The sequence below is a fragment of the Callospermophilus lateralis genome, chromosome 7 (genome assembly GCF_048772815.1).
Source record: "Callospermophilus lateralis isolate mCalLat2 chromosome 7, mCalLat2.hap1, whole genome shotgun sequence".
In the NCBI taxonomy this organism is placed as follows: domain Eukaryota; kingdom Metazoa; phylum Chordata; class Mammalia; order Rodentia; family Sciuridae; genus Callospermophilus; species Callospermophilus lateralis.
In genome coordinates, this window is record NC_135311.1 from 70248904 (window position 1) to 70276852 (window position 27949).

General features: G+C 38.1%; 2 protein-coding genes across 19 annotated transcripts in view; one reads left to right on the forward strand and one right to left on the reverse strand.

Annotated features, from left to right (window-relative positions):
* The window catches only part of LOC143405204 (volume-regulated anion channel subunit LRRC8B-like), a 176894-nt gene that overhangs the window by 60126 nt on the left and 88819 nt on the right, over positions 1-27949 (forward strand). For 14 of the 18 annotated variants that reach the window (XM_076863583.1, XM_076863585.1, XM_076863590.1 and 11 more), the window contains 3 exons: positions 5635-5728; positions 8808-8881; positions 13183-13358. In XM_076863583.1, coding sequence (XP_076719698.1) covers positions 5635-5728; positions 8808-8881; positions 13183-13188 — 174 coding nt within the window. In that variant the 3' untranslated portion in view covers positions 13189-13358. Of the gene's footprint in view, positions 1-5634; positions 5729-8807; positions 8882-13182; positions 13477-25185; positions 25255-27949 lie in introns of those variants that run through there. The other 4 variants (XM_076863584.1, XM_076863580.1, XM_076863595.1 and 1 more) reach the window with 4 other exon arrangements.
* On the reverse strand, positions 1502-27881 carry LOC143405208 (guanylate-binding protein 5-like). Its single transcript, XM_076863600.1, is given in 8 exon segments — positions 1502-2032; positions 21688-21790; positions 22646-22858; positions 23724-24007; positions 25159-25401; positions 25818-26011; positions 26267-26376; positions 27582-27881. Coding segments are annotated over 8 exon segments (1680 nt in total). The 3' UTR covers positions 1502-1799.

The window sequence follows — 27949 nt, forward strand, 5'->3', positions numbered from 1 at the left end:
CTTTCATCCTCTAAAGATCTCCATTTCATGTTAACATTATTTCCTTTGAACTTGGAATTTCTCTCTGCAGAAGGCCAACTGAGAGTGCTGATGGTTTGCACCACTGCCCATAGTATAGCAGTCTCCAACCAGGTAAGAACTGTGGATTGTTCCATGGTACCACTGGTGACTCCCTGTGATGGCATCCAGCACATGACCATAAGCAGTAGTGATGCTGAACAGGGTACAGTTCCATTTGACTGAGCCCATGTGATAACTTGCAATACCAGATGCCTGGGTGACTTGCAGTATCTAGAGACAAATTAGAAGACTAGGCAGAAGGCTTTGGGATTATTTAAATGTTGAGTGTCCCAAGTTCTTTAGTTTCTTGTTTCTTTGTGTCTTTAGTGAAAAGAAATAAGGAAGCTTTGATGCACTTTAGAGTATGATACATCGAGCAGCTTGTGGCTCAGACATTGTTCTGTGGATATGCTGGATCTGATCTTGAAACCTTGACATTTCAGCTTGATGCATCAACTTGAGTTTTTCGGCTTCTTCCTATGTGAAAAATAGACACACTAATACTTAGCAAAAAGTAAGGTCTGCTTCATTCTGATTGTCTAAACTATTGATTTGTCCTTATTTCCTTGAATCCACAGGAACAGTAAACATCCCTGAATCTCCCCGCTCCGTTCACTTACTCCAGCTTACTTCTAAAGTTATTCACACTACTACTCTTCATCTACATCCAGAAACATTGTTTCAGTCCCTGAAATATTGCTGTCCCTAGAATTCCATCCTAAGGCTCCCTTCCCATTTACACTACACAAGTTCTTTGAGTAATCTTAGTACATCTTGACCTCAATCCTCTTTCCCAACTTTTTCATTTTTAGAAAAATATTAACTGTGTTTGCAAGAGAAAAAATTGACACAAAAACAGAATGTTTAGGTGATATGCAGCCAGGAGGCATCTGAGCCTTAGATGAGGACGCGTTCCAGGTCACCACACTTTGGAGGGAAAAATACAAGAAAATACTGAGGAGATCAAACACCAGAGTTTGCCCATAATGGCCTTCAGGAGAGAGCTGCAATCTCCCAAACACTCTAGGGCAGTTACTGAAAAACAGGTACCTGCAGCTTCCCCAATAAGCCAGAGGGAAGGTTGGGGTGTTGTCTGTCTCATCAGAGGCTCACATAGGAATTCCCTAAAGGATTTCGGTAGCAGCAACACTGTAGATCCCACTCACTGGAAAGGCACTCAGAAGACTATGAGATAATGGCCTTTAGTTATCTCCTTGGGGCTTCATCTACCACATATAAACTGGGGACAGAACAGTTCTGCTTCACAGTAAACAGATTACCTTGAGCGATGCATGCAGAGGGCTTTGTACAGTGCATGGGAAATAAGAACTGCTGCTTACTGAGTGATGATAAATTAAAGGACTTGGTGAAATAAGCACTGAGTTCAAGGCCATCAGAACCAGGTATGATTGATGCAAGGACAAGAGCAAAGACACTGAAATATGAAATTGACATAAAAAAAGTATGATCAGAGCAAAGAATTGTCCAGAGTAATTAACAAATTAATAGAAAGAGCTAGTTACTGTGGGACAGAAATACCATGGTTTATACTTAAAACCATTCTAAATGCAAATACTAATTCATTTCGTTATGACAATACCCTTAGAAAATATGTGTAAACACCATTTCTATTCTAGACAAGAAGAAAAGGCACAGAGGAATGCACACCCAGCTGTCTGGATACACAGTCCCTGCCCTTAGCCACCCTAGTAGTCTGAATCTCCCCCATGGCTACTCTTTCACGGTCTTATCCTTATAGGGAAGGGACAGAAACACAGTCCTGAGATGCAACAATTGATCAATACCCCCAGAGGACGTTCCTGCTCCAACTGTTGCTGTGCCAGACACTTTGCTCTTTCTATCTCTATTTGTCTTAGTTGCTGCTGATGGAGTCTCTCCTTTTCTTCCATCATTTGCCGCATATGCACACTTTCTGCTTCAGCCTTGGCAGCCTCTGCTTTTGCACGTGCCTCTGAAGAGTAAGAAAAAAGAGATAAACCTTCTAGGACAGCTCTGTCCCTCCCTTGGGCCTCCTGTTCTCATTCATTATTGTTCTAACCCATAGAGAAAATTCCCTGCCATTGTTTTTCCTTCCAGATAACCATCTGCAGCTGATCCTGCCATATTCAGAATCCACCTGAGGTGATAACAAGCTTCTTTGTCTTACTTCAGGTGAATGATCTCAGCTAGGCCAGGACACATGAATTTCAAATTTCTGGACATTTCTTGTCTTTTTTGCATTACTTCTGTTCTCTTCTCACCTTCCATCTCCTTTTCCTTGGCTGTGAGCCTGGTCTGTCTGTAGAACAGCTTTACTCACAGACTCTTTGGACTTTAAATACTTTTGCAGAACTTCCTCAGCCTAGGAACCCCAAAAACATGCAGTTAGAACCTGGCAATGGTGATTGGCAATATGATAAAATCATGATTCCTTTTCCATCAAACATCTTTTCCTGTTAGAAGGTGCTTCGCCTGCACCTGATGGAGATGTCCATCAAGCTTCTCCACAGGTGGGGTCCCAAACCTGGCTGGGCCAATCAGAGCACCCAAGGCCACTTGTTCACAGGAGGAATAATACTATGAATTTAATGTTATAAAGGCTGATATGGGTGCTGGCAAAGACACCTGTTCTGTCACCAGGGCTATAAACTTGGGTTAGACTTAGACCCAGCGGTATCTCTTTGTAGCCATATGGGGTGAGTTTACTTGAAAATAAAGCCAATAGTCAGGAGAATGGAGCACACTAATGAAGTAGGATTTGGAAATAAAAAAGGAAGCAGACAACTGCTGATGCTGTTTGAACACTGAAATGTGACCATCATTTTATAGTCTAGTTGGAATTGCTTTTCTTAAACACTTGAAACTAAATACCAGGCACATTAATTCCCAGGCATGCTCAGTGACAGAGTAAGTCTGAGCCAGATGAGACATCAATCTCATCTCTGTTCCTATACACATGTCCTTTCTTCTGTTCTCAATGGTTTTTGTTAAAGAGGGGCCCCAGGATTTATCATAATTAATAGGTAAAACCAGGAATACCTGTATTCCTTTCCTGAATTGCTTGTGGTACTTTGTCTTCAGCTTCTCTGTCTTCTGAAGCAAGAGGTTATGGCCTCCTGGTTTAGAATAAAGCCCCTGTTTCACTACTTCTTCCAGAGGAACAAAAATATCCTGAAGAAAGCTGAGCAATGATCTGAAGAGGCTTCTTCATTCACTTACAAATGTCTTTCTGCTTTGCATCTAATAGGGTCTTCAAGGGGACAGGAACCCTCAGAGATATTAGCCACACACCTCAGTATTTATGGAATTTATGTTAAAGCAAATCTCTATTTTTTTTTTTTTTTTTTAAGAAACTTCAAGGAATATAAGCAAGACTGTGCCCTTCCTGAAAAAGTTTCAAGGACTTGAGAGTCTATGAAAAATGACATTTAGCTGGGTACAGTGGCACATGCCTGTGTGCCAGTGGCTTGGGAGGCTGAGGCAGGAGGTTAGGGAGTTCAAAGCCAGCCTCAGCAAAAGCGAGACACTATGCAACTCAATGAGACCCTGTCTCTAAATAAAACACAAAATAGGGCTGGGGATGTGGCTCAGTGGTGGAGTGCCCTTGTGTTCAATTCCCAGTACCCACCCACCCACCCCCACCTCCCAAAAAAAAGAAAAAAGAAAAATGACATTTACTTTCGGGTGTGAAATTTTCTGAAACCCCTCTATTTCAATTTCTCCTTTGGAGGTGATCTTATGACCATAGACCTCTAACCTCAAGCCCTCATTTTAAATGCAGACTACTTTTCCATCATTTCTGACTTCAGTGTTTTCCACCCTCAAGGAGAAGGTAGAAGTGAATAATTAGCTGGAATGATGCCAGATGACTAAATTAATCCTGAATACATTATACTTTAGTTGATCCAAAGGGAAATTCTTTCTGCTTTATTAATAAAAAATACTTTGTAAATATAATAATATAAAGGGATGTACTCAATACTTTGTAAATGCAATGTGTTTAATATTTTGTAAATACAATGTTTTGAAGGAATTAAATCAATTCAAATTAGTCAATTGGTGTAACATGGGAAAGGTTGTGTGCACATTTGAAAATTTCAGATGCTAAAAGTCCAGAGTACTTTTATACATTTGTTTGTTTTCAGAATGAGAGTGATAATGTGGCCACATAAGTGACCATCAGTTTATAGTCTAATAAGAATTGCTTTTCTTAAACAGGTTTTATTATACCTTTCAGAGCAAAGCTTTCTTTTCTATTAACCCTAATGCCCATGAACTAGAAAAACAGTTACCTATAATTGCTTCTGGAAACTTTGGTCCTCATCCTTGAAACAGTTCTTTGTGAAGATTTCTATGACCGCTCTCTCACTGGCCCTGTGCAGGTCCAGCAGCTCCTGGAGGGTCTCTGTGGGCAGCTGCACCTTCTGGCCCATCAGCCTGTCATAGTGGGCAAGGACCTTTTTTTATTGCAGCTGCATGCTCTGTCTGGGCAGGGCCAGGACTTTGTTCTCCATGAAGGGCAAATCCCCACTGTTGATAGCATTTATGTAGGTCAGCACCAGGTGACTTTAGCAAGGAAGAGATGTTTGTGTTATTAGAGAGACACTTTATTATCTATGCCATTTAATTCTGAGAACAGCCAGTTGCAGTGATGCACATCTGTAATCCCAGTGGCTTGAGAGGTTGAGGTAGGAGGATTGAGTTAAAAGTCAACCTCAGCAACATAATAAGGCCCTGAGCAACTCAGCAAAACCCTGTCTCAATGTATTTTTTATAAAAATATAAAAAAGGGCTGGGGATGTGGCTCAGTGGTTCAGTACTAGTAAGGGGGTGTCCAGCACCTTGAGTGCTGGTATCTTCTGGGTCAGTGGCCAAGTAAACAGGGCGACACGAAAATAGGAAATTTATCTACATTGGACTCTTTTGCAGAGTCTCTTTTGCTGACACTCCCAAAATCAGCCATGGTGAAAGAGGGCTTTTGTATGGAGAAAGGGGGTGCCCACTTCACTAACAGCAGAGACAATAGAATAGAAGAAATAGAAAACCAACCCAAAAAGGGTTAACAAGTGAGTGTGCCAAGGGGGAAAAAATAAGTAAATATTATATTTAGAGGAAGAAATCTAACTTCAGAATATAAGAAAATGACGAAAACTATATTGCTGTTTTCAAGAAACTTCTTCACTGTTCATTTTGTTTTTTCAATTTTCTTTATTTTTATTTATCATTGTTAATAATCTATTTCCATAGTATCTCATTCTTGCTCTTTCTCGTGAAAACATTGATAAATTCTTCAAACTGTCAGATTGCAGGTGAAACCAGATTAAACAGGTGTCAGCGAAGACAAAGATAACTTAAATTGCAAATATGAACCCTGGTAGAACCTTGGATGGCAAAGGAAGAAAAAGAGAACTAAGGCATTTCAAACTCTCTGTTAGTTCCCGCTAGTATTGTGTCTAATTCAGCAGGGAAAAGGAGGAGGGGAAGAAAAAAAAAAAAAACCTTTACCGCACAACAAATGAAGTCTGCCGCCTGTCTGAACACCAAAGTTCACTTTAGTCCTGCTGTGTTTCCTAGGGCCCTTCAGGCAAAGCTGCACCCAGTCCTGATAGATGTTTCTTTCCCCTCCCCGGAATCCACCGTGCGGCTGGCGGAGGCGCCATATTGGAAGGTACAAAACTCCAGAAACGCGGAGTGACACACACACAAAAATACCCTAGATCGGTTCATTCCCCCAGTTTTAAGGGCCGGGGGCGCGGTATCCAGAGGACTAGCCTGGACAGCGGGGGCGTGGCGCAGGCCGGCCCGGCGGGACCCGCGGGGCGAGAGCGCCTGCGCAGCCGCAGGAGGGAAGGGGGCGAAGGAGGCAGCGGCTTCTTTCTCACCACAACCTGCACCTTCCTCCTGAGCTGTTGGTTCCCTCAACTTCCTGGATATTTTAAAAACTAACTGAACCTTGGTAAATCTCTTCCCACCCGCTGCCCGCGATCTTACCTTATCTACGTAAAATCCGGAGCAGAGATCTTTTAGAACAGGCAGAGAAGCTGCTTTAAGGAGGACTTGGTCAGGGTCAGTACCAACAGTTGTCCTTTAGTTTAGCTGTGATGAGTTCTGATGAGCATCTTCCCACAGTCCTGGGGATTTTCCTTCTTCTCCAGCTCCCACCTCCCAGCAGACCCTTGGATATGGAGTATAAGCACGCCAAAAGTCAGAAGAGGTTTTCAAACTTCTCCACAGGAAATGGAAACCACAGAGTCAATTCAGTTACTAGATGGTCCCCCAGGGGATATTCTGAGCGCCTCTTGTGGAAGGTTTGGATATATTTGGCCTAATTTTCCAGAAATTGCAAAGCGTTCCTGAAGGAGAAATGTTACCAAGGAGAGCTTTTGCAAGTTTTCCAAGTGTGTTTTATTTTACCTCGTTTGAAATATGATATTTACCTCCAGTTGGGAAGAACATATTTTTTGAGGTCTGGTTTTCTGAAAAGGTAAATGCAGTCACATAGGAGTGAGTTTGTTGCTTTTACGGTAGGTTCCATAGTTGAGAATTTTAATTTACAGGAAATGACAAAAGGTCTTGGCACTTAGTACACAATGAATGCAGGCAAGGAAATTATTTTCTAAACATCTGCTATATTCCAAGCACAGTGTTCACTAGTTTATGTGGAGTAAATATTCCACAAATATTTCCTCCCAATTTAAAAGAGCTAGGGCCCTGAGAGATTTTGTAGCTTGTTCAAAATTATAGAGCTACCAATTAACTGATCTTAAGTTTCAAACCCAAGCACTCCTTGAAGTCCTCTGGTTTGTGGTGTGTATTCTCATGATTGTCACCAGTACCGTGATTCTTTTTAATGATTAAATGTCAGTTTATTCTGTCTTTGGTTCTTTGGAGAAGGGGGCAGTACTGGGGATTGAACCCAGGGCTTCATGCAGGCCAGGCAAGTGCTCTACCACTGACTACATTCCCAGCCCCTAGATCTCAATTTATTCTGACAACTCAAGATCTTTCCCTCTTCTACCCATTCTAGATTGTTTATACTTAGCCAGAAGTTCTTCTCATGCATTCATGAAGGAACAACAAAAAAAAAAAAATTGATTCTATGTTCTAGTTAGGCTATGCTTGCTTCCAATACATTTGAACAGACCTCAGAAATAACACAAGACTCCCAATGAATCCTTGAGTACCAGACTGTTTCTATCTAGCACAGTCTCCTCAATTAAATCATGGTCAGTTAAGTCTGCCAGTAAAACAACCTCATTCATTGCCTGCTGGTTAGTCTAATAGGAAGTTTACAACATGGCCACATGGCAGCTATAGATTTAAATTTAGTGCAACTTTACTAAGACTCTTGGGAGAAATACTGCTCAACTCCACCCTGATAATCAGCTCTCTAGTCCAGTAGGAACTCAAGAAGTGTTTAGAGGATCAGAGGTTCACGAATGAGTCCATGGGCAACATTTCTACTTTAATCCCTTGGTTCCCAGGCCTATATATTTTAGCCAGCATGCAAGAGCTTTCGTTCATCAATTATATGCTACACCATGAATGCCAATGAACAATCCCACAGTGTGTCTTAGCTACATCACTAAGTGGATATTCCATATTTCTATAAGCCTGACAGCTTCTCCATGATGTATCAGTACTAGTGCATCCTTGGGCTATACTCACATTGTTATGCCTCTTTTCTGTAAGTCAGAAACTTGTTTAAAGTGATATGTAGCAGGGTCAGATACTATGAATCCTTCAATATCTGCTGCCCATAATTCTCTAAGCAGGGAAGGCCAATGCATAATCAGAATTCATATCAATTCCAATAACAAAATTGCTGCCATTTCCAGGGTACAAAGGTCCTGGTGTGACCATCATGCTATCTAATAGCTGGTTGATCTCACTGAAGAAATGGATAGTGTTGAAACATCAGTGTCAATCTTTGTTGCCTTCAGGACAACATTAAATATTTGGTGAAATGAACTTTGTTGAGATCGATCCCAGGCTGTAGGTAATTGCAAAGATTCCATTACAGCTATCATGTCTACTCTGTACAATCACTGGGTAAGTGAGGACCAACTTGGGTCAAATCTAAGGTAACCACCAGATGGGTCATTTTTTTCTTTAAAGTATATACTGTCTGGTCACCATTGACCTAAGAAATAAGTGTCTACATATTAACAAACCCACTCCTGTGCACTCACCTCTTTATTACTGATCATTCACTTGTGCTTCTTATAAGCCAAGAATAACCAGAGAAATCATTCACCACTGCTCAAGACTCTGTAGAGCCTTACTTCAGTTTACTCTCCTTTTGTGCAAAATTGATGACCAGTTGAACTGCTTAACATCTGTTCATAGACAATAAATCTAAATGTAGGTGTCTTTGGGGTCCATCTCTAGCTGCCAAAGCAACATATTTTCCCTTTAGTTTCTATAAAAAGGAAAACTCAAACACTAGAATTGGTAATGTCATACCCTGAGTGGAGGTTGTCGCATGTGTTGGACTTCTTGTACACAGTTTCAAGTTTCTTTTTGTTCCATGTTTTATAATGTCTGTGACTTTGTAGAGCTATCACTAGGGGTATTTTTCTCCTGGAATGGTGCTTTATGTCTTCACTGCTTCAGTAATGTGGGGCCCAACAAAGATTCATCTGACAGTCTTACATATATGATCATTTTCTTCCCAGAATTGTAAGGGTGTTGATATCCATGAGGATGGGAGCCAATAAATTTTTTTTCCATATTATTTCCTGTAGGTGCCCCTCTGAGATGCCTTGCATACAGTATTTCAGAGAGAACTCTTCAGGTGGATTTGCAGTTACTCACAGTGGTAATCAACTCAATAAATTAGTTTGTTATTAACCTTTGTTCCTTCCTTGCTTGACTTGCTGCTCCTCTATCCAGATCCCTTATATTTAATCTGTTCATCACTTTTTTAAAAAGAAAACTCTTTTCATTCAGACCTTTCTCTCGGGCTTTGAACTGGGGGGGATCCCAGGCTATGGCCAACAGTAATGGACATCCTAACAAGCAGCTCTATGTGTTGGAAATTTGGATTAGAAATATGTAGGAACTTCAAATGACATTTATAAATGGGATCTGTAGGGTTGGCCCAAGATGATTATAGTTAGGCTCTCTCATCAAGCTTTCTGGTGGGCTATTTTTAGTATGTAGCCAAGGTCACAAACACCTTGATTCAGCATATGTATTCAGAGTCATAAACATGTGCTTGTGGGCATGGCCTCACTTATTTAATCTGTTAGCAATATGCCTTCTTATTTTCTGTTAGCAATATGCCTTTTTTTGGCTGGCATATAAAAAGGCCTCTGGAATGACTGGGGTGAGGGAAGATATTGCTGCCTCCAAAAAAGTATGTCCACTATCACTACTGCACCTAGCATGTTCTTTCACCTGCCAAAATCCTGAATCTGTTTTCAGTGTCTGAGACCATGAAGGACAGGCCCATGTCTCTAACTATCCTCAACCAGGCCACAGATTGTGAATGAGGTCACTGTAGACCTCTAGATCAGTGCACTTATCGTCTGAATACAACAGAGTATTTTCAGTTGGAACCACTTGGAGCAGAAGTATCTCACAACCAAACTTGACCCAAATTTCTGACCAAAATACTGATTAAATCACTATGCTAAAATATTTTTTGTAAGTCACTATCTTTCTGAATTAATTTTAAGCAGCAATGCGCCACTACTTAAACACTGGTAGTTATAATTTACCTTGATTACAATGAGGAACCATAGTTACTTCTTCACAGTAGAGGTATAAGGAGTTTATTTGGAATACAGGGCACGACATGGCTTTCCTGTGGTCCATGTTGAACTGACAGAACCAGCAACCACAGTTCAAAATCAATGTCACTGAGAATTCAGACTTCTTAAGGTGATGATTTGGTTCACCTCACAAAGAACATAGAACATAGAACATCTGAAGTGTCCCTGAGAATAAGGAAACCTACTAAACAGTACTATAATCTGAGTATATGTGTCACTCCAACATTCATATGTCCCCAAGGTGACAGTATTAGAGGTGGGAGCTTTGGATAAATAATCAAATCATGAATGTTCTGCCCTCATGAATGGTGTTTGTTATTACAACAGATGTCAAAAGGGACAAACAAATCATTTTACCATTCCCCCATGTCAGGACATAGCAGCTAGGGGCAATGTTGGATGCAGAAAGTGAGCCCTGAGCAGCAACTCAATCTTGGACTCTCCAGGGTCCAGAATTGAGGGAAATAAATTTCTATTATTTATAACTTTCAAGTCTATGGTAATGTTAGAGCAACTGGCATGGACCAAGGCAAGTGGGAAGAGGCAGATGAAGAATATCAGATATGGTTTTAAAAACAGCCATTGTAAACAGGAAGTTAGTTTTCCACTAATCGTTCTTTAATAAATCCTTGCAGAGTTTCCTGGTGACAATGAATTTTTACACCTTAGATATGAGGTGTCCTCCAAAGCTCTTGTGTTAATACATAAGATGAAATAATTATATTATGAGAGCGGTAATATAATCAATAAATTAATTTATTCAATGGATTAATATTTGAAAGGACTTCTGTCCTGGGGCATAATTCAAGGTAGGCATGGCTGGTAGAGGTGGGTCACTGAGGTCATTTCTTTGAAGTATATGTTTTGCTTACTCTCGCTCCCTCTTTCTGTCTCTGTCTCTCTCCATCATCACTACCACATCTCTCTCTCCTTCATGGCTACCATGAATTAAGCAGTTACCTTCCACTGTACTCTTCTTTCATGATGTTCCACCTCATCTTGGGCCTAGAGATATGAAGCTGGCCATCAGTGGACTGAACCTCTGAAACCAGGATCTCAAAAAAAAGTCAACTTTTCCCCCCCTCTAAGTTGTTCTGGTCAGGTGTTTTGGTCTCATAAATGACCATAACCCATACAGATACACTTTCTGAAAAGACTCTATCATGGACTGGTTCTACTGGAGAAGAGGGAAACTAAATTATATTCCTTATAGTCCAACTTATACTCCAGATTATGTTACTGCATCCAGTTCTACCTGGGCTGGAACAAGCTTTATGCTGGTGAGCACTCTGCTTCAGGCCTATACCTACACTATTTTTCCTGCCCTAAGACTTCTCTTATGCTCAGACTGGATCTCTCATTAGAACACACTTAAAATCATTCCTACAAACTAGAAGATAAGCCTGTGGGATCAGTCGTCATCCCAAAGGGATGGAAGTTGATGAATAAATGCTTTTCTTTCTTGACTTCTTGGGGTCGGAGTTCTGAAATGCTTTTGTACCGTTCCTCAAAATATTCCAGTGGAAATGAATGGCTCTAACACAGCTGCCTAAGTCTTTTTTTTGTGCACCTCTTGCTACCATGGGTCCTAGATGCTGTATGTGAAGATATAGGATCTGTTTGCCTGGTGAGGTTTTGATCTTGTTTTGATCCCATCCCTTTTTTCTATGCCTCAATTCCTCCCTTTTAGAATGGAAAGGTTGACTCTGTGCCATTACTTATTAGATATATGTAACGTGCTTTTAGTTTTTATAGAGTGTGATAGCCAATAATTTCCCAGAAGTGTCAAAAGAGACTTTGGATGTGGATATTTGGGCAATCTGAAACTGTTAAGAAAATGATACTATTAGTAATGGACTGAATGCATTTTACATTGTGAGATGGACATAAGCTTTTGAGAATCAGGAACAGAATATTATGGTTTGGATATGAGGTAAACTCCAAAGGGTCCTGTGTTAATGTAGGAATTATCAGAGGTAAATGATTATAGATCATGAGAACTGTAAAGCAATCCTAGTTTCAATGTCTAAGGCGGTGATAAAACACTTTTATTGGAAAGTTCACCTTTAAAGAGGATGTATAAACACTCATTCCTAACACAACTTTTTAATTGTACTATTCTTGTACAGTAAAATTTCATGATCAAGTTTTTCAATTATCTTTACATAAAATAGAAAAATGCTATTTTTTCCTTCAACTCTTGAGGGCATATTATACTGCTAAAATGTAACCCAATGTGATAACCACTGAATATGTAAAGAAAGAGCAACTTTCTCAATTCTTAGAAAACTTTATCTTGAAGAGGGCATGAATTATAAAACAAAGTGAGAAGGGATCTGTGTTATTGTTACAAAGTGTTTGATATCTCTATCAACAATGATAAACTATATTTGATAAGTTGCAGACGGCTCCATTTCTTTAGAATATTGAAGGATGCCTCAAATTTAGCAAGGAGATATTGTAGAACATTTATTTCAGAGCAAAGAAATGGAATGAGAGAGAGTATATAATGACAAAAAGTAAATGGTTCAGGTTAACCTGTGTCACTGCAGTTGGTGGGCTTACTGAAGATGAGGCTGAAAGATCAGTGGCCACCTGGACTATGGACTGTCTTTCAGAGGCATGCTTCAGCCTTTATTTTTCACTACTGTCACTCTGATAGCAGGAGCAAAGAAAGCATAAAGAGGAGATAATGGAGAAAGAGAGAGCTCATCAAGAGGCTGTTGCTACAGCTTGGAAAATATGTTATGTCCCTTCCCCTTTGGCTTGAGGGTAAGCCCTGTACCACAGGACCATCCAGTGAGGCTGGCTCCTGACATCCCTTGATTCTGTTCCCAAGAAACCATTTTACTCATCTTCAAGATTCAGACAGAAAGAGGGGAAAGAGGAATTTGTGGAGTGCAGACTCAAATTCTGTGACACAGATGTACAAATAATCTACATTTACTCTCTTTGGCCATACCAGCTTGCAGTGTAGTTAGAAAAAAATATAACCTCTATCTAGGTTGCCATGAACTCCTCATGTAAAATATAGTCACAGAATATTTAAAGGCAAACGTTTAGTATAACTCTGAGATATTTGCATCCTTATCTGATAGAGAATTTTTTAATCCTGAAATTAAATTTTGCAATTTCTGGAGATGAATCCAAGCTGGGCTAAGTACAGTGGCCTTATAGTTACTGAGACAGAGAGGGACATACCTAGTAGACATGCACATTGTTGCAAGCCTAAATAGCAACAGTCCTTTCTCTATTAATGGGATCTAAAATGTCAGTGTCTTTTTGTCTGTCTCTCTTTCTCTCTCTCTTATATATTTTGTTTGTTTTCATTTTGTTCATGCAGGTATGAAGACATGACTCTAGATAAAAAGATACTCAGGCTTATTTGTTCTTTCTGACCATAAGGAAGATTTATGATCATTATTTGATAACGGAAGAAAAAAGCAAATTTGGCATCATTCTTCTCACTCCATGATTTCAAGCTGTTGCAAGAAAGAACATCTCTTAAAATGATATTCGGTAAGTCTCATAAAAGTTAAAATATTGATTAAGGAAAGCTTGTTGAAATTGTTTCCTAAACTGATAGTTTGATGAGACTTTATTTAACTGAAATAAAGTTTTTCTCTGTCCCATTAGTTGAACCCCCGAAATAAATGTAGTATCTTCTTTAGAAACAGTTTTGCTTTAATTTGTAGTTTTCTTTGTTTGTTTGTTGTTGTTTTTACATGTACTCAATTTGGGGTCTGGAGAATATGCTCAGACAGGAATAGTATCACTTTTTTGATATCCATGTGAGATAGCTATGCAGAGTCTGCTAAAACTGAAATGTCACAGCAATATTGAGACAGACTTTCTAGCACACTAGACCTTACATAAAGATCAGTGTCCTTGCAGAACATCACTGATGAAAGTTCAGGCTTGTGGTACTTTCAAGGTAGCTATCCATAAAAACCAAACTCAAATCCAACTGAAGTATGATGACACTGAACCCATGCTTGCCCCAAACAACTTAATACAAAAGAGGTATTTCTATTTCCAACACAAATATTATCATACAATTCTCAACTATTTCTTCAGCAATGAATGATTAAAAAAATTGTGAGACACATGAGAAAATGAAGTTAAAACTATTGATTTTAAAGAGCTAAAGCAAGCAACATATATAGAATTATATATTATGATGAATTATATATGTATGATGTTTAAGGATTCTAGCAGAAAGGTGATCAATATACATGAACAGATGTGGATTTGCAGCAGGAAAGTGGAAATTGTTAACAGTCAGGTGGAAACTCTGTAAACCACAAATCACAATATTAGTGATGAAGAATTCTTCAGTGGGCTCAACAAAATACTACACATGAACCTAACAGAGAGAAGAATCAGAGCCCTTGAAAAAGGTCAATAGAAATTAACTAAACAGCAGCACAAAGAGATTCATGAGTACAATCAATGATAGCTGAGTTCCCAGTAGCTTGGGGCATCCCCAAAAGCAATGTCAAAGAGTTTACTGTAAATATGATTGGGATTCCAAAAGACAAAATGGAAAGGGAAGAGAACATGGCTGAGAGCTTTCTGAAACTACTCGAAGACAACAAACCACAGATCCACAAGTTCAGAGAACCCAAGCAGAATAAATGCAAGGAAAACACACTCATGCACATCATAGACAACATAATAAAACCTAAAGTAAGCATTTTGGAGGCAACTAGAGAAAATGTTACATATGAGGAATTAAAAATAAAAATAGGAGCAGATATTTATGGAAACTCTACAAGTGAGATAAAATAGAAAATCATCTCTAAGATATTGAATAGAAAATAGCAATTCCAAATTCTTTACCTAGTGACAATGTTTGTAAATAAATGTAAATACAGAGTTTATTTTATTTTTTATTAGAGCTTAATGGTTACACATAGTTTCTGGGTTCATCCTGATAAACTCAAACATGAATGAAAATCCATTTCAGTTCATGATCTCCATCTCCCCTCACACTTCCCCTCCCCTCTCTTCCTCTATTCTACTAGCCTTCGTTTTACTTGTCTATTAATTGTAAATACAGAGTTTTACAAATTATAAAAACAATGAAAACAAATATTAATGGATTCAATGTAATCCAAGAAAAAATATGATTTTTTTCAGGGAGGTACAGAATGATCCAAAAATTTATATATAAATGCAAATGTTTAAGTACAGCCAAGAAATTTTTTGATGAACATTATAGAAAGACTGAGCACAGTAGAAATAAGACATAATTCTTATGATTCTTTAGTTTGTAATACATAATTATATTTGTGCTTGAGTGGGTCAACAGGCCCAAAGAATTGGGAGAGTTGCAAAATAAACAGTCATATATTGTTATCAAACTTATAATTCTTTCATGAGTTTGGAGACAAAGACTGTCTTCTGTTTAAATTGTTTTGGGAAAATAGATCATCCTTTTTCAGAAAAATACTTTGAACCCATAATTCACACTACATAGATCTTAAGTTTTTGCAGAAATTTATACAGATACATATGAAAGGTCAAATGACACACATTTAGAAAAATAAATAGATAAGGAGCACCATGTCGATAGATGTGAAGATACACACAGGCAATCACACATACATCCCTCCTACCATAAAGTAAAATGTTGTTAACTACAGTCAAAAATTCTTTTCACAAAAATTCCATAAAAGGTGTTAAAGCTAATCACAGAATGAGAAATGACATTGACAAATCATATAACACACAGGAAACTCATATCCTTTATATTTAAGGAATGCCTAAAAATCAAGAAAAAGATAGAATATGATAAAAAAAGACATCACAAAACATGAAAAAGAACTAGTGTACAAACACATGAAGAAGTGTTGCACCTAATTTATTTGAGAAAAATGCAAATTAATGTCTCAATAAGATACAACACATTACCATATACAGTACAGCCCCTGTACTTCAAAATGTGAGCAATGTTGGTGTGGAAACCATCATATTATGCAACAAAGACTCTGAAGTCATGGCAAACCTGATGTAGAAGGACAAGATTCACTTCCTCTAACCTAGGAAGTCCATTCCTAGGGGTGTTACACAAGGGAATTTTTGTGCATATATACACACACACACATACACACACACACACACACACACATACATATTTCAAAATCAACTGAATAATATTTCAGAAAAGATAAACCTGAGAATTTATATGTTTATCAATAGTATAAAAAACAAAGTGATTTTATTATATACAATATATACATTTCCAACTACACAATGAAATACAAGAATCTTATTGATATCTTTTTGCAAATGAAGCAAAGTACAAAAGAAGACATGCAATAAAATCTGATTTATCTAGAAAGAAGGTCAAACTAAGTTACGTTATTTCAGACATCATTTGAATATGATATAATCCATGAGGAATTCAAAAGTTGTGATACTGGTTGTCTCTAGTGGGGTAGTCAGAGGATGAAATACACTCCTTTGGGGTTTTAGCAATGCTCAATTTATGTTTCTGGGGTGTGATTTTTTATAATTTATATGCTTTATATTTAATGTACTCCTCTGAATGTGTCATATTTCATAATTTTGAAAAACAGAAGGGGATATAATTCGTCAGAATCTGCTTTGAAAAGGATGAAGACATTGTGTTATAACTGATTGAGATATAGGATCAAGAGAAGGTTCAAGATACTTTTGACTCATAGAAAGGCCCTCTCCTATAGGTTCATAAAGAATACAACCTTGGTTTTCTTAAATACAGTTTATATTGTTACACTTTAAACTTTGTTGTTGTTGTTGTTTCAGTGTAGAATGTGAGATCTGGTTCTGATTTGGTCTCTTTCTAAGTTTGCCATGCAATTGTCTCTTTCTATTTAGAAGTCCACCTTTGCTCTCCATACTTCCTATAGAGTTTATTTTGGACTTTCTATTCTGTTCCATTGGTGATCTATACATTCAAGATTCATTACCACATTTTTAACCTTTATTTTTAACAATGTATCTTCTTTTTTGTGTTGAGTATTTTTATGTTGTTTTCACACTGTACTTTTGGTTTTCATTCTTTCAGTAATTCTCTCTGAATTTTAACATATTACTTACTATTGTTTTATTAAGCACAACAAGAAAGACAATATCAAAATGGTTATTAATGTGGGGTCCAGATTCAAAAGGCTCCTGTGGTATTGCCTTGAGATGACTTAATTATCTTCAGTGCCTTAAATTTAATAACTTTAATAATAGTCCCACTAATAAACATAAAAATGTTTTAAGTAATGATAATTACAATAAAGCAATACTTCATGTTCATAGGATTTTGTGAGCAATAGATGTGTTATTACAAGGACCACAACTGGTACATGGTGAATCCTGAAAAAATATTAGCTGCTATTACTAACTACTTACGATGCTAAGGAATAAAGAAGTTGTACATGTTTACTATTGCTGTTGTAACAAATGACCACCAACTAAGTGACTCAAAACAATAAGAGTGAGATTTGAGTTTCTAAAAAACATTTCAGTAATAATAAATTAAAATGCTCAGAGAAAAATGGCACATGTGGTATAGAAGCTTCTATTATATGACAACATAGAACTTGAGAAATGTTCGAAATAAACATTTACTAAGGACGCTCAGTAAAATTATCTCTTGAAATATGCTAGAAAGTGCTGGTGTTGTAGCTCAGTGGTAGAGCACTTGCCTAGCACTTGTGAGACCTTGAGTTTGATCCTTAGCATCACATTAAGATACATAAATAAAATAAAAGTACTGTATCCATCTAAAACTACAAAAATAAAAATAAATATGTTACAACAAAAAGAAAGAAAGAAACAATAAGAGCAAGGGCCGGGGTTGTGGCTTAATGGTCGGGCCCTCACCTTGCATGGGTGATGCACTGGGTTAGATCCTTAGTACCACATAAAATAAATAAATAAAGGTATCATATCCATCTACAACTAAAATAATATTTTAAAAAATATAAGCTTATACTCTACAATTCTGGAAATCAGAAGTCTGCAAGTCTAATCTCAGGCATTAGCAGGTTTGTGATTCATATGGAGACTCCAGGAGAGAATCTATTTCCTCACTTCTCATTATACCTAAATAATTTAGTCATTTAATCTCATAATAATAAGATCAGTGGGGTCAGAAAACATATTCTAGTTCTTAGTAGTTCTAAAAAACTGTCCCTGTTCATCTTTCAGTGCCTTTTCTTGTCATTTTGTATCCAATAACACAGTTCTGTTCTAGATGACAGAGTATGTGGGGACATATGGGAGTCAAGGAAGCTGGTGGGAAGGAAAGTTTGTGGACCACTGGTGGAAGCAACTTGCTCCTCTAGAATTTTGTAAGGGGAAGACCCCTTATTTGGTGGGGAGATACTAGAGAAGAGTTAGTGAGCTAGATGTCAGATTATTTGTAGTGTGGTCTAGACTAACAGTATAAATGGGAGGAACTTTGGATAAGTAGACTAATTATGCCATGACCCAGGTTTAAAAGTGTGTTGAAGATAAATAGTAATGATATAGAAAGTTGTTCTTTCCGACTATGCCATTTCCTCAGGTGTAAAATATGTGTTATTTTCTGTTTTGTGGTCTGCATAGCTCACAAAGGTATCTATAGAGTATTGCTAAATAAATGCTCAGCCAGTGTGCTGGTACCTTGTGGAGTTGAGGTCAAGTCCAGAAATATAGCTGAGCAGACTTTTGCTGATACAAGAAGTTATAGAGAAATAAAATTCTCAAAGAACAGAAGAAAAAGTACAGATATTAACACTAATGTGCTTTTCTTCTGTATATAAGTAAAACACATTTTGAGCAACTAAAAAATAAATGATGCACTTCTAATATCTCCCCACTGGAAATTCTTTACATAATTAAGTGGTAATAAGGGATAAAGAAATGTAACTTTGTGGAGTATTCCGACAATTTTTAAAACTTTTATTGGAGTTAAACAAAACAAATAGAAAGGCATAGCAAAGTGTATTTTAATTCTAGTTTTTAAAGAAATTCCTAATCTCCTGATGAAAATTTAGAAGATTTCCCCATAGAATTTTAAATACTGTGAAACATTTTTAAAAAGAGTTAAAACCATAATAGATTTATGGCTTAAAAATATTTTATAGTTAAAACTACATACTAACAGATACATTCATTTAATCAATATTTTTAAATAATCAACAGGCTCTCACAAAAGACTGCAAAGGTTATGATGATTTAACTTTCACATATAGAAAGTATAAAACTAAATGAGCATCATCAGAATTTTGGCACATTACACATTACTTATGCCTATTATTTATGAGGTCTAAAGGATTTTAAATAATACATAAATATTAAGACCAATGTTTTCTATTATATAATTCTCTGAGTATGAACTAACTCAGGTGAGGATGAATGCAAAGGAAAAGGCTTTCTCTTTAGCCCTAAAGCACATGACACAATTTTACAGTAGTATTTCCTTTCATCCTCTAGAGATGTCCATCTCATCATAACATTATTTGCTTTAAGCTCGGAATTTCTCCATGCAGAGGTCAACTGATAATGCTGATGATTTGCACCATTGCTCATAGAAGAGCAGCCTTCACCCAGTTGAGAAGGGCACATTGTTTTAACTTTACCATTGGGGCCTCCTTTTGATGGCATCTAGCACTGGGCCAGCAGCAGGAGTGATGCTGAACAGAGGCCAAAACTTAGAACAATTTCCATTTGACTGTGGTTTACAACACCTAGGTAACTTGTCATACCTAGAGACAAACTGAAAGATTAGGCAAAAGGCTTTGGGATTGTTTAAATGTTCATTGTCCCACATTTTCTAGTTTCTCATCTTCAGTGAAAAGAAATAGGAAGAGGAAGCTCTGATGTTTTCAGTACGTTAGAGTATGATACATGAATCACTAGCACGGTGGAGATACTGGATCTGATCATGAAACCTGGTGATTTGAGCTTGAGGAATCATGTCACCACTTGCCTGAGAAGTAATAAATACAAACAATAAAACTTAGCAAAAAGCAAGGTCAGCCTCATTCTATTGCTACACCACTGACTTGTCCTTACTACCTTTAATGCACAGAAACAGTAGGCATTTCCATATTTTTCTTTTCCATTTAGGTAAGTCCATTCTACTTCTATAGTTAGTCACATTCCTCTTTCTCTAGTTCCAGAAACATCCAGTCCCTGAAATGTTGGGGTCTGTAGAATTCCATCCCAAGGCTCCCTTTTCACCTATGCTACCCGGTTTCCTTGATTAATCTTAGTCACAACTTGACTTCAATCCTCTTTCCCAATCCTCTTTTCCATTTTTAGGAAAATATTAACGGTGTTTGTAAGAGAAAAAACTGACACAAAAACAGAATATCTAGGTGATGTGCAGTCAGGCGAGGTGTCTGAGCCTTAGATGAGGGAAATGGTCCAGGTCACCAAACTTTGGAGGGAGAAGTACAAGAAAAGAATGAGGGGATCAAACACCAGAGTTTGCACATAATGCCTTTCAGAAAAGAGCTACAATCCCCAAAATACCCTGGGGTAGTTACTGAAAAACTGTACCCACAGGTTCCATGGTAAGCCAGAGAAAATGTTGGGATGTTGTCTATCTTATGAGGTGTTCCCACAGGAATTTGCCAAAGAATCTAGGGAGCATCAACACTGAGGATACCACTAATGGGAAAGGCAGCTTCAATGCCTCACAAAGGTGTGAGATACTCACATTTAGTTATCCCCTTGGGGCATCGCTAACCTCATATAAAACTGGGGACACAACAGTTCTGCTTCACAGTAAATAGATGAGAGAATGCATGCAGAGGGTTTTGTACAGTGCTTGGGAGAGAAGAACTCCTGCTTATTGAGTGATGATAAACTACAGGACTTGGTGAAACAAGCACTGTAAGTTCAAGGCCATAAGAACCAGAGATGACCGAGGCAAGGACAACAGCAAAGACAAAATGCAAAGACAAAATGCAAAATGCAAGGTATAATCAGGGCAAAGGATTTTCCAGAGCCATTAACAAATTAACAGAAAAGGCTAATCATTGTGGGATGGAAATGCCTTGCTATAGATTTAATAATTTATATTCTTATTCTATTCCACTCACCATTCTAAATCCAAATATTAAAGCACTTGCTTATCACAATAACCTCACAAATATGTCTAACCCCCATTTCTATTCTATGCAAGAGGAAAACAGGCACAGAGGACATAGATAACTTGCTTACACCATGTATTTGGTAACAGTGGAGCTTGGATGCACATCCAGCAGTCTGATTCCACAGTTCCTGCCCTGAACCACCCTAGTACTCTTCATCTCCCCTCACTCTTTCATGCTCTCATCCTTATAGAGAAAGGACAGAAACACAAGCCTAGGCTGAAACAACTGATTCAATACCTGGAGCTGACGTGCCACATTCCTGTGTTGCTGTGCCAAAATGTTTGCTATTTCTATTTCCATTTGACTTATTTGCTGCTGATGGAGTCTCTCCTTCTCCTCTATCATTTGCTGCATCTGCCTACGAATCACCTCCACACTTTCTGCTTCAGCCTTGGCAGCCTCTGCTTTCACAGGTGCCTCTGAGGAGAACAAGGAAAAGGATAAACCTTCTAGGACAGCTCTGTCCCTCCTTTGGGCCTCCGGTTCTCAGTTCTCAATCCTTATTGTTCCAACCCACACAGAAAATTCCTGCCATTGTTTTTCCTTCCAGATAACCATGCTGCAACTAATCCTGCCATAATCAGATACCACCTGTGGGGATAAGAAGCCTCTTTGTCTGTCTTGCTCTAGGTGAATGATCTCAGCTAGGCCAGGACACATGAATTTCAAATTTCTGGACATTTCTTGTCTTTCTTGCATTACTTCTGTTCTCTTCTCACCTTCCATCTCCTTTTCCTTGGCTGTGAGAGCATGGTCTGTCTGTAGAACAGCTTTATGCACAGACTCTTTGGACTTTAAATACTTTTGTAGAGCTTCCTCAGCCTAGGAACCCCAAAAACACACAGTAAGATCTAGAAATTGTGTTTAGAGATGTGATACAATTATATTTCTTGTTCTATCAATCATCTTTTCCTCTTAGAAGGCGTTCTCCCTGCACCTGATGGAAATGTCCATCAAACCTCTCCACAGGTGGGGTTCAGAACCTGGCTGGGCCAATCAGAGCACCCAAGGCCACTTGATGAAAAGAACTCATTCACAGAAGGAAAAATACTGCAACTTGAGTGTTTTAAATACTGGTAAGGAGGCTGGGAAACACATATTCTGTTCCCAGAGGATTGAGGCACTAAGAGGAATTGAACTTTTATTCAGTTGTATCTTCTTGGTAGTCATGTGGGGCAAGTCTAGTTGAAAGTGAAGCCAATAATCAGGAAAATGAAGCAGAATAATGAAGCAGGGGTTGGAAAGGAAAAAGAAAGGAGGACCACTGAGGACACTGTTTGAACTCTGGAAAGTATTCATATTAAAAACTTTTTGATTTTAGATATATAAACCAATTATAGTTTTTCTTAAATAAATAATAATAATTGGAATTCTGTTCTGTATAGCCAAAAATGGTCCCTTTGTTGCAGTCAGTACTCATGTTTGCAATAGAATTCTGGTGATTATGGTGATGGTTCAGGTTAATTCCACAGCTATCATTAGCACACCCACATCCTGTGCTAAAATACCAACACCAGGTAGATAATTCCCAGGCATGCTCATTCAGTTACAGAGTAACTCTGAGGCAGAGACATAAACTGCACCTCTGTTCCTGTGTGCATGCCCTGTCCTCAATGGCTTTTTTAAACAGGCACCTCAGCATTTCACATAATTAATAGATAGAATCCTGGGAAATACCTGTATTCCTTTCCTGGGCTGTTGATGATACTTGGTCATTATCTCCTTTGTCTTCTGAAGGTAGAGATTATGGCCTCCTGGCTTAGAATAAAGTCCCTGTTTCACTGCTTCTTCCAGAGGACCAAAAAAATCCTGAAGTAAAGCTGAGCAACAATCAGAAGAGGCTTTCTCATTCTGCTTACAAATGTCATTCTGCTTTGCATCTAGTAGGGTCTTCAAAGGGAAAGAACCCACGGAGATATTAGCAACACCTCAGTCTTTCTGAAATTTATTTTTAAAGAGATTATTTATTTAAGAAACTTCAAAGAATATAAGCAAGACTATACCCTTCCCAGCAAACCTGAAATAGTTACAAGAATGATAGTCTATAAAATATGGCATTTACTTTTGGGTGTGAAATTTCCTGAAACCCCTCTCTTGCATTTCTGCTTTAGATGTGATCTTATGTTCACAGACCTCTAAACTCAAATCCTCATTTTATATGCAGCCTACTCTTTTTTAGCATTTCTGGTTTCAGTATTTTTCTACCTTTAAAAAGTAGAAGTGAATAATTAGCTGGAATGATGTCAAATTGCTCTATTAATCCTAGATAGCTCATACTTTAGCAGATCCAAATGGTAATTCTCTCTGCTTAATAAAAAGATAAAACATGACTTTGTAAATACAAGTATTTTTTTCTTTTCACATTTTTATTGGTGCCTTGTAATTGTATATAATGATGGGATTTGTTTTTATGTATTTAAACAAGCAAAGAATATAACAATATATTTTGGCCAATATTATCCCCTATAAATACAATGTTTTAAAGGAATGAAATCAATTCAAATTTAGCTCTTGGGTGTAACAAGGTAAAGTTGAGCTGTGTGCATAGAGGAAAACTTCAGACCCTAAAGGGCCCAGGTATTTACATTTTGTTTACAAATGAAAAGTGACAATATGTACACATAGGCAAATATCATTATTTTCTAGTCTAATAGGAATTTTTTCCTTAAAAAAGTCTTATTGTTTTATTCACAGTAATATTTTTCCTTCTGTTCACCGTAAAGCACATGAATTAGAATAAAACACACACAATTACCTGTAATTCCTTCTGGAAACTTTGGTCCTCATCCTTGAAACAGTTCTTTTTGAAGATTTCTATGGCCTCTCTCTCACTGGCTTGTGCAGGTCCAGCAGCTAGCTCCTGGAGGGTCTCTGTGGGCAGCTGCACTTTCTGGCCCATCAGCTGGTCATAGTGGGCAAGTGCCCTTTTTATTGCAGCTGCATTCTCTCTCTGGGCCAGGGTCAGGAATGGGTTCTCCATGCAGGGCAGATCTCCACTGTTGATAGAGTTGACATAGGTCAGCACCAGGTTCTCTAAACCTGCACAGAGGAAGAGATACTGGTGTTATTTGCTTTAAAAGTAAATGAAACAATTGACTAATTGATTAATTAATGTCAATTAATTCTGATAACATTCATTCAACAACTTTCTGATCAGTAGATAACTTTCTTTAGGAAATCATGAGATTAAGAAGACAGGTTTTTCCTTCTTTGGGAAAAGAAATAGGGGCTAAAGAAGAAAATAGGGAAAATGTCTAGATATATGATTGTATGATTTTTGAAAAAATATTTTTATTAGTTCTTGATAATTTTTTTTTTTACTTATTTGTATGTGGTGCTGAGAATGGAACCTAGGGCAACACACATGCTAGGCAAGCGCTCTACTGCTGAGCCACAACCCCAGCCCCAAGATATATGATTGTATGATTTTAATCCTTCTCCATAGAGAAATAAGCAGATGATCTTATAAAATCATGCACATTCATGTGATTGGATTTTTTTTGCCTCTTTAATCCTTTTATTTCCCTCTGCCTTGGATTTCCATTTTCTTCAAAATTTCTTCGTCTCTCATTTTTTTTTAAAGTATTTAAGTTATCATACCATTCTCTGAAAAGAAGCAAATTATACAATTTAGATCAATTGTCCCTTATTCTGTGTTGGAACTTCCTGGTTTTCCTTCTTTGTCATTTGTTCTACTTCCCTCAATAATACAACAATATTTACAAAGTTATGAAACCTGAAGTTGTTAGGTAAAGGTAGAGCAAGAAGTCTGATTGGATATCTTTAGAGGGTCTAGTTCAATACTGGACCTTAGTTCAATAGTTGTAGCAACCAAGTTCCATTTTCACAGGGAACAGGTATGTGTCACTATATCTACCAAAATTGTGACACACCACATGCATCTAATTTATTTGTTGAACAAATGCTGTCAATCTACGGGGAGTAATCTAAATGAACAGGGGAAGACTGAAAGATAAAATATCTAACTTCATCATGTTCCTATTTCATGTAACCTTATAGGCATTACTAAAACAAATATTAGAAATACTTTTTGTATTCATTATAGCTTTTGTAAACATGGTGCATATGATTTGCACAGTGGTAATTGTTTATGCAATGTTGACCCAAGGACCTTGTTACATGTTACACATTATGTTGAATAGAAGGGAAATCCTTAAAGAGATACTCACAAGGTCCATTGACCTTGATGCCTCCAGGAAGTGTCTTGATCTTGGACTTGTTGAAGATGTGGGAAGAGAATTCTGCCATTTCTTGCACAAACTGAAAACTCAGCTCATCCTCCTTCAGTGTCTCTAGCTGGGAGACCTTCTTCTGGTGAGTGGGTGAGTCAAAGACAAAGCATTTCCTTGTTGGAAAGAACTTCTGAATACACAGATGAGGCAAATTGAAACTTTGAGTTATTTGATCACTACCTGGAGAAGAAAAAAAAACAGTATTTATTTTCTCTAGAATTTACATTCACTTTAATCTATTCTCCTCAAATATATGCCCTTTCCCTGGTGTTACTCAACTTATTATGTCTTCATATACCGTTAGAAAAATATTAAGGATAACTAATCAGGGGAAAGAAAAAAGGAAAGAATTTTTCCCAAGAACAAGGGAGTAATAAATTTTGATATTGAACATATTACTTCATTTTAAATCAATAATATTCATTATTTATTTTTTAAAACAGCTAGGTGGATAAATAGGGAAAATTATACATTTAGCCTTCTACCCAAAAAGAGATCATTTTGTTTGACTTCTAGGATGATGATAAGAATGATACCCAGAGATCATTTCTTGGGTTATTTTCCTTCTTCTTTCCAAAACCAAAGCATTTATTTACCTTTCTTCATCTTCAGTGAATTCTGCAGATATTCATCTGCTGTCATGAGTTGTCCATCTCTTTCCAGGCTTAGGTAGAAGTCTCTTAGAGTCCACACCAAGTCTGGAAAGAAGTTTCCAATGTCATCAGCATCTTTCACTCCAATTTCAGGCAATGTCCTTGCCCTGAGTAGATCTGTCAGTTCTGTCACATTGCTGAGATGATTAAGGAAAAGTAGAAGAAATAGCATAGCATCTAAGCCCATATTTGATTTCATGTTCCCCAAACCTGCATTTTCCACTTGGCAACTAACAAATCAACATTTCATTATCAGTGAATATGAGGGCTCTTGACTGTACATTCAGTGTCTACCCATTTTCATTTGGGGGATTTACAAAGTTTCACAGACTTGCAGCTGATGAATGGCGTTCTCTGTGGCTTTGGTGCCATCCTGAACCTCACAAGGATACTGCAGTAGGTCAATAGCCCCCTGGTCAATTTTGTTCATGGTATTGTATACAAAGGTGCTGCTTAGAAGGATTGCCAGAGCAAAGATCTGGGTATCATTCTTATCATCATCCTAGAAGTCAAACAAATTTAAGTCATGTCAAATGGCATTTCCAAATGAACTATCATTGAAAATAAGATTCTGATATACAAGTGTTAAGCTGGGAAAACACAAGTGATCAAACACATGAACTTCCATAGTTTTCTCATTGATAATTTTACCCTAAAGCATACATTTCTAACTCCAGAGTCCCACTTATAGCCACTGATAGATAATTGCAAAATTAATAGTCAATGGGATAACCAGAATAGTTAAAATCAAGGTTTTCCAGGTACTAAAACAAAATCAACCTATGTGAACAATCCATATATCTATTTTATCAAATAGTTATTATCCACAAGGGAGTTCACATTGTCAGATCAGGCGGGGCAGGCAGGGACCAAAGGAGGCAGATTTAAAAGGGCCGCTGAACAGGTTTTATTGAGATATCACTCCCGGGCAGAACTCGATCAGACCCACAGAGGGGACAGGGGAAGGGTCTGAGGAGAAACCGTGTGGAAGCTTGACCGGACTGGACTTTTATGGGGCTTACAGCAGGAAGGGACGGGCTCAGAACAGGAAAATGTGTTTCTAGGGTCCCTTGCCCCCTTGGAGTTGGTCAGGGGAGTTGGCTGAACTCCAGGATTGTCCAGGGGGGTCCTGCTGATTGACAGGTGTTAGTCAGGAGATCTGGATGATGGACAGGCATTTCCGCCAGCATCTTTTCCAGCGCAGGCTGCTTTGTTCTAAGTTGCCACTAAGTCGCCACCAAGTCGCCACCACCTACCTAACACACATTACTGATCTTATCTAATTTTAATGCTGTGGGATGAACTCATAATTAATATCGCCATTTTGTAAGGAATCTAAAGCTGAAATTTTGGATTACTATCTTTGCATCTTGGTAGGTAAATCAAATGTAAAAATCAAAATCAAAACATAAAAAACAAACAGTGGACATTCAAGAGAAACTTTGGTTAGTTGCAAAAACCAGCTCATGAGAGTCAACTGTGTACGTCTCTTCTCAAGTCTGAGTTTAATGACTTCGCTTGAGTAGCTTGTAATTAGTTATGATAGGAATCTTTATGGAATGGTCAAGTTATACAAATCCAATTCATTTTCTTCTGTGAACTTGTTACTAAACACTTATTAGAATATAACTAGAGAAGACCCATGCAGTAAAAAAGATCCATGTGTCTACTTCCCCAAGTTAAAAGACCCAGGTGTGGCCCAAACACTGGTTCTCACTGTCCCTCCTTGGCACTATCTTTTTCCCCTCCATCCCCATGCTGGACGCCCATAGTGTGGTGGACAGAAGGCTCAGCAGAGCTCCGTTGGTGGCACTCACCCTTTTTCTTCCCAGCCAGCTGGTTCATCAGGAAGGATTTCCCTGTGCTGCAGACGCCCACAATGGCCACCACCACCATGGGCTGTGTGATGGCCGACAGGATCTGCAGGGCTTCCTGCTTGACCACTAGCTGCCCCTCCATGTTCTGGATGAGGCACACAGGGCCTGGCATGTAGGTCTCTGAGGCCATGTCTGGGGTGTTAATTAGTCTTCAAGGGAAGAGGTGGGATGAGCAGCAATTTCTAGTCTTTAAGCAGA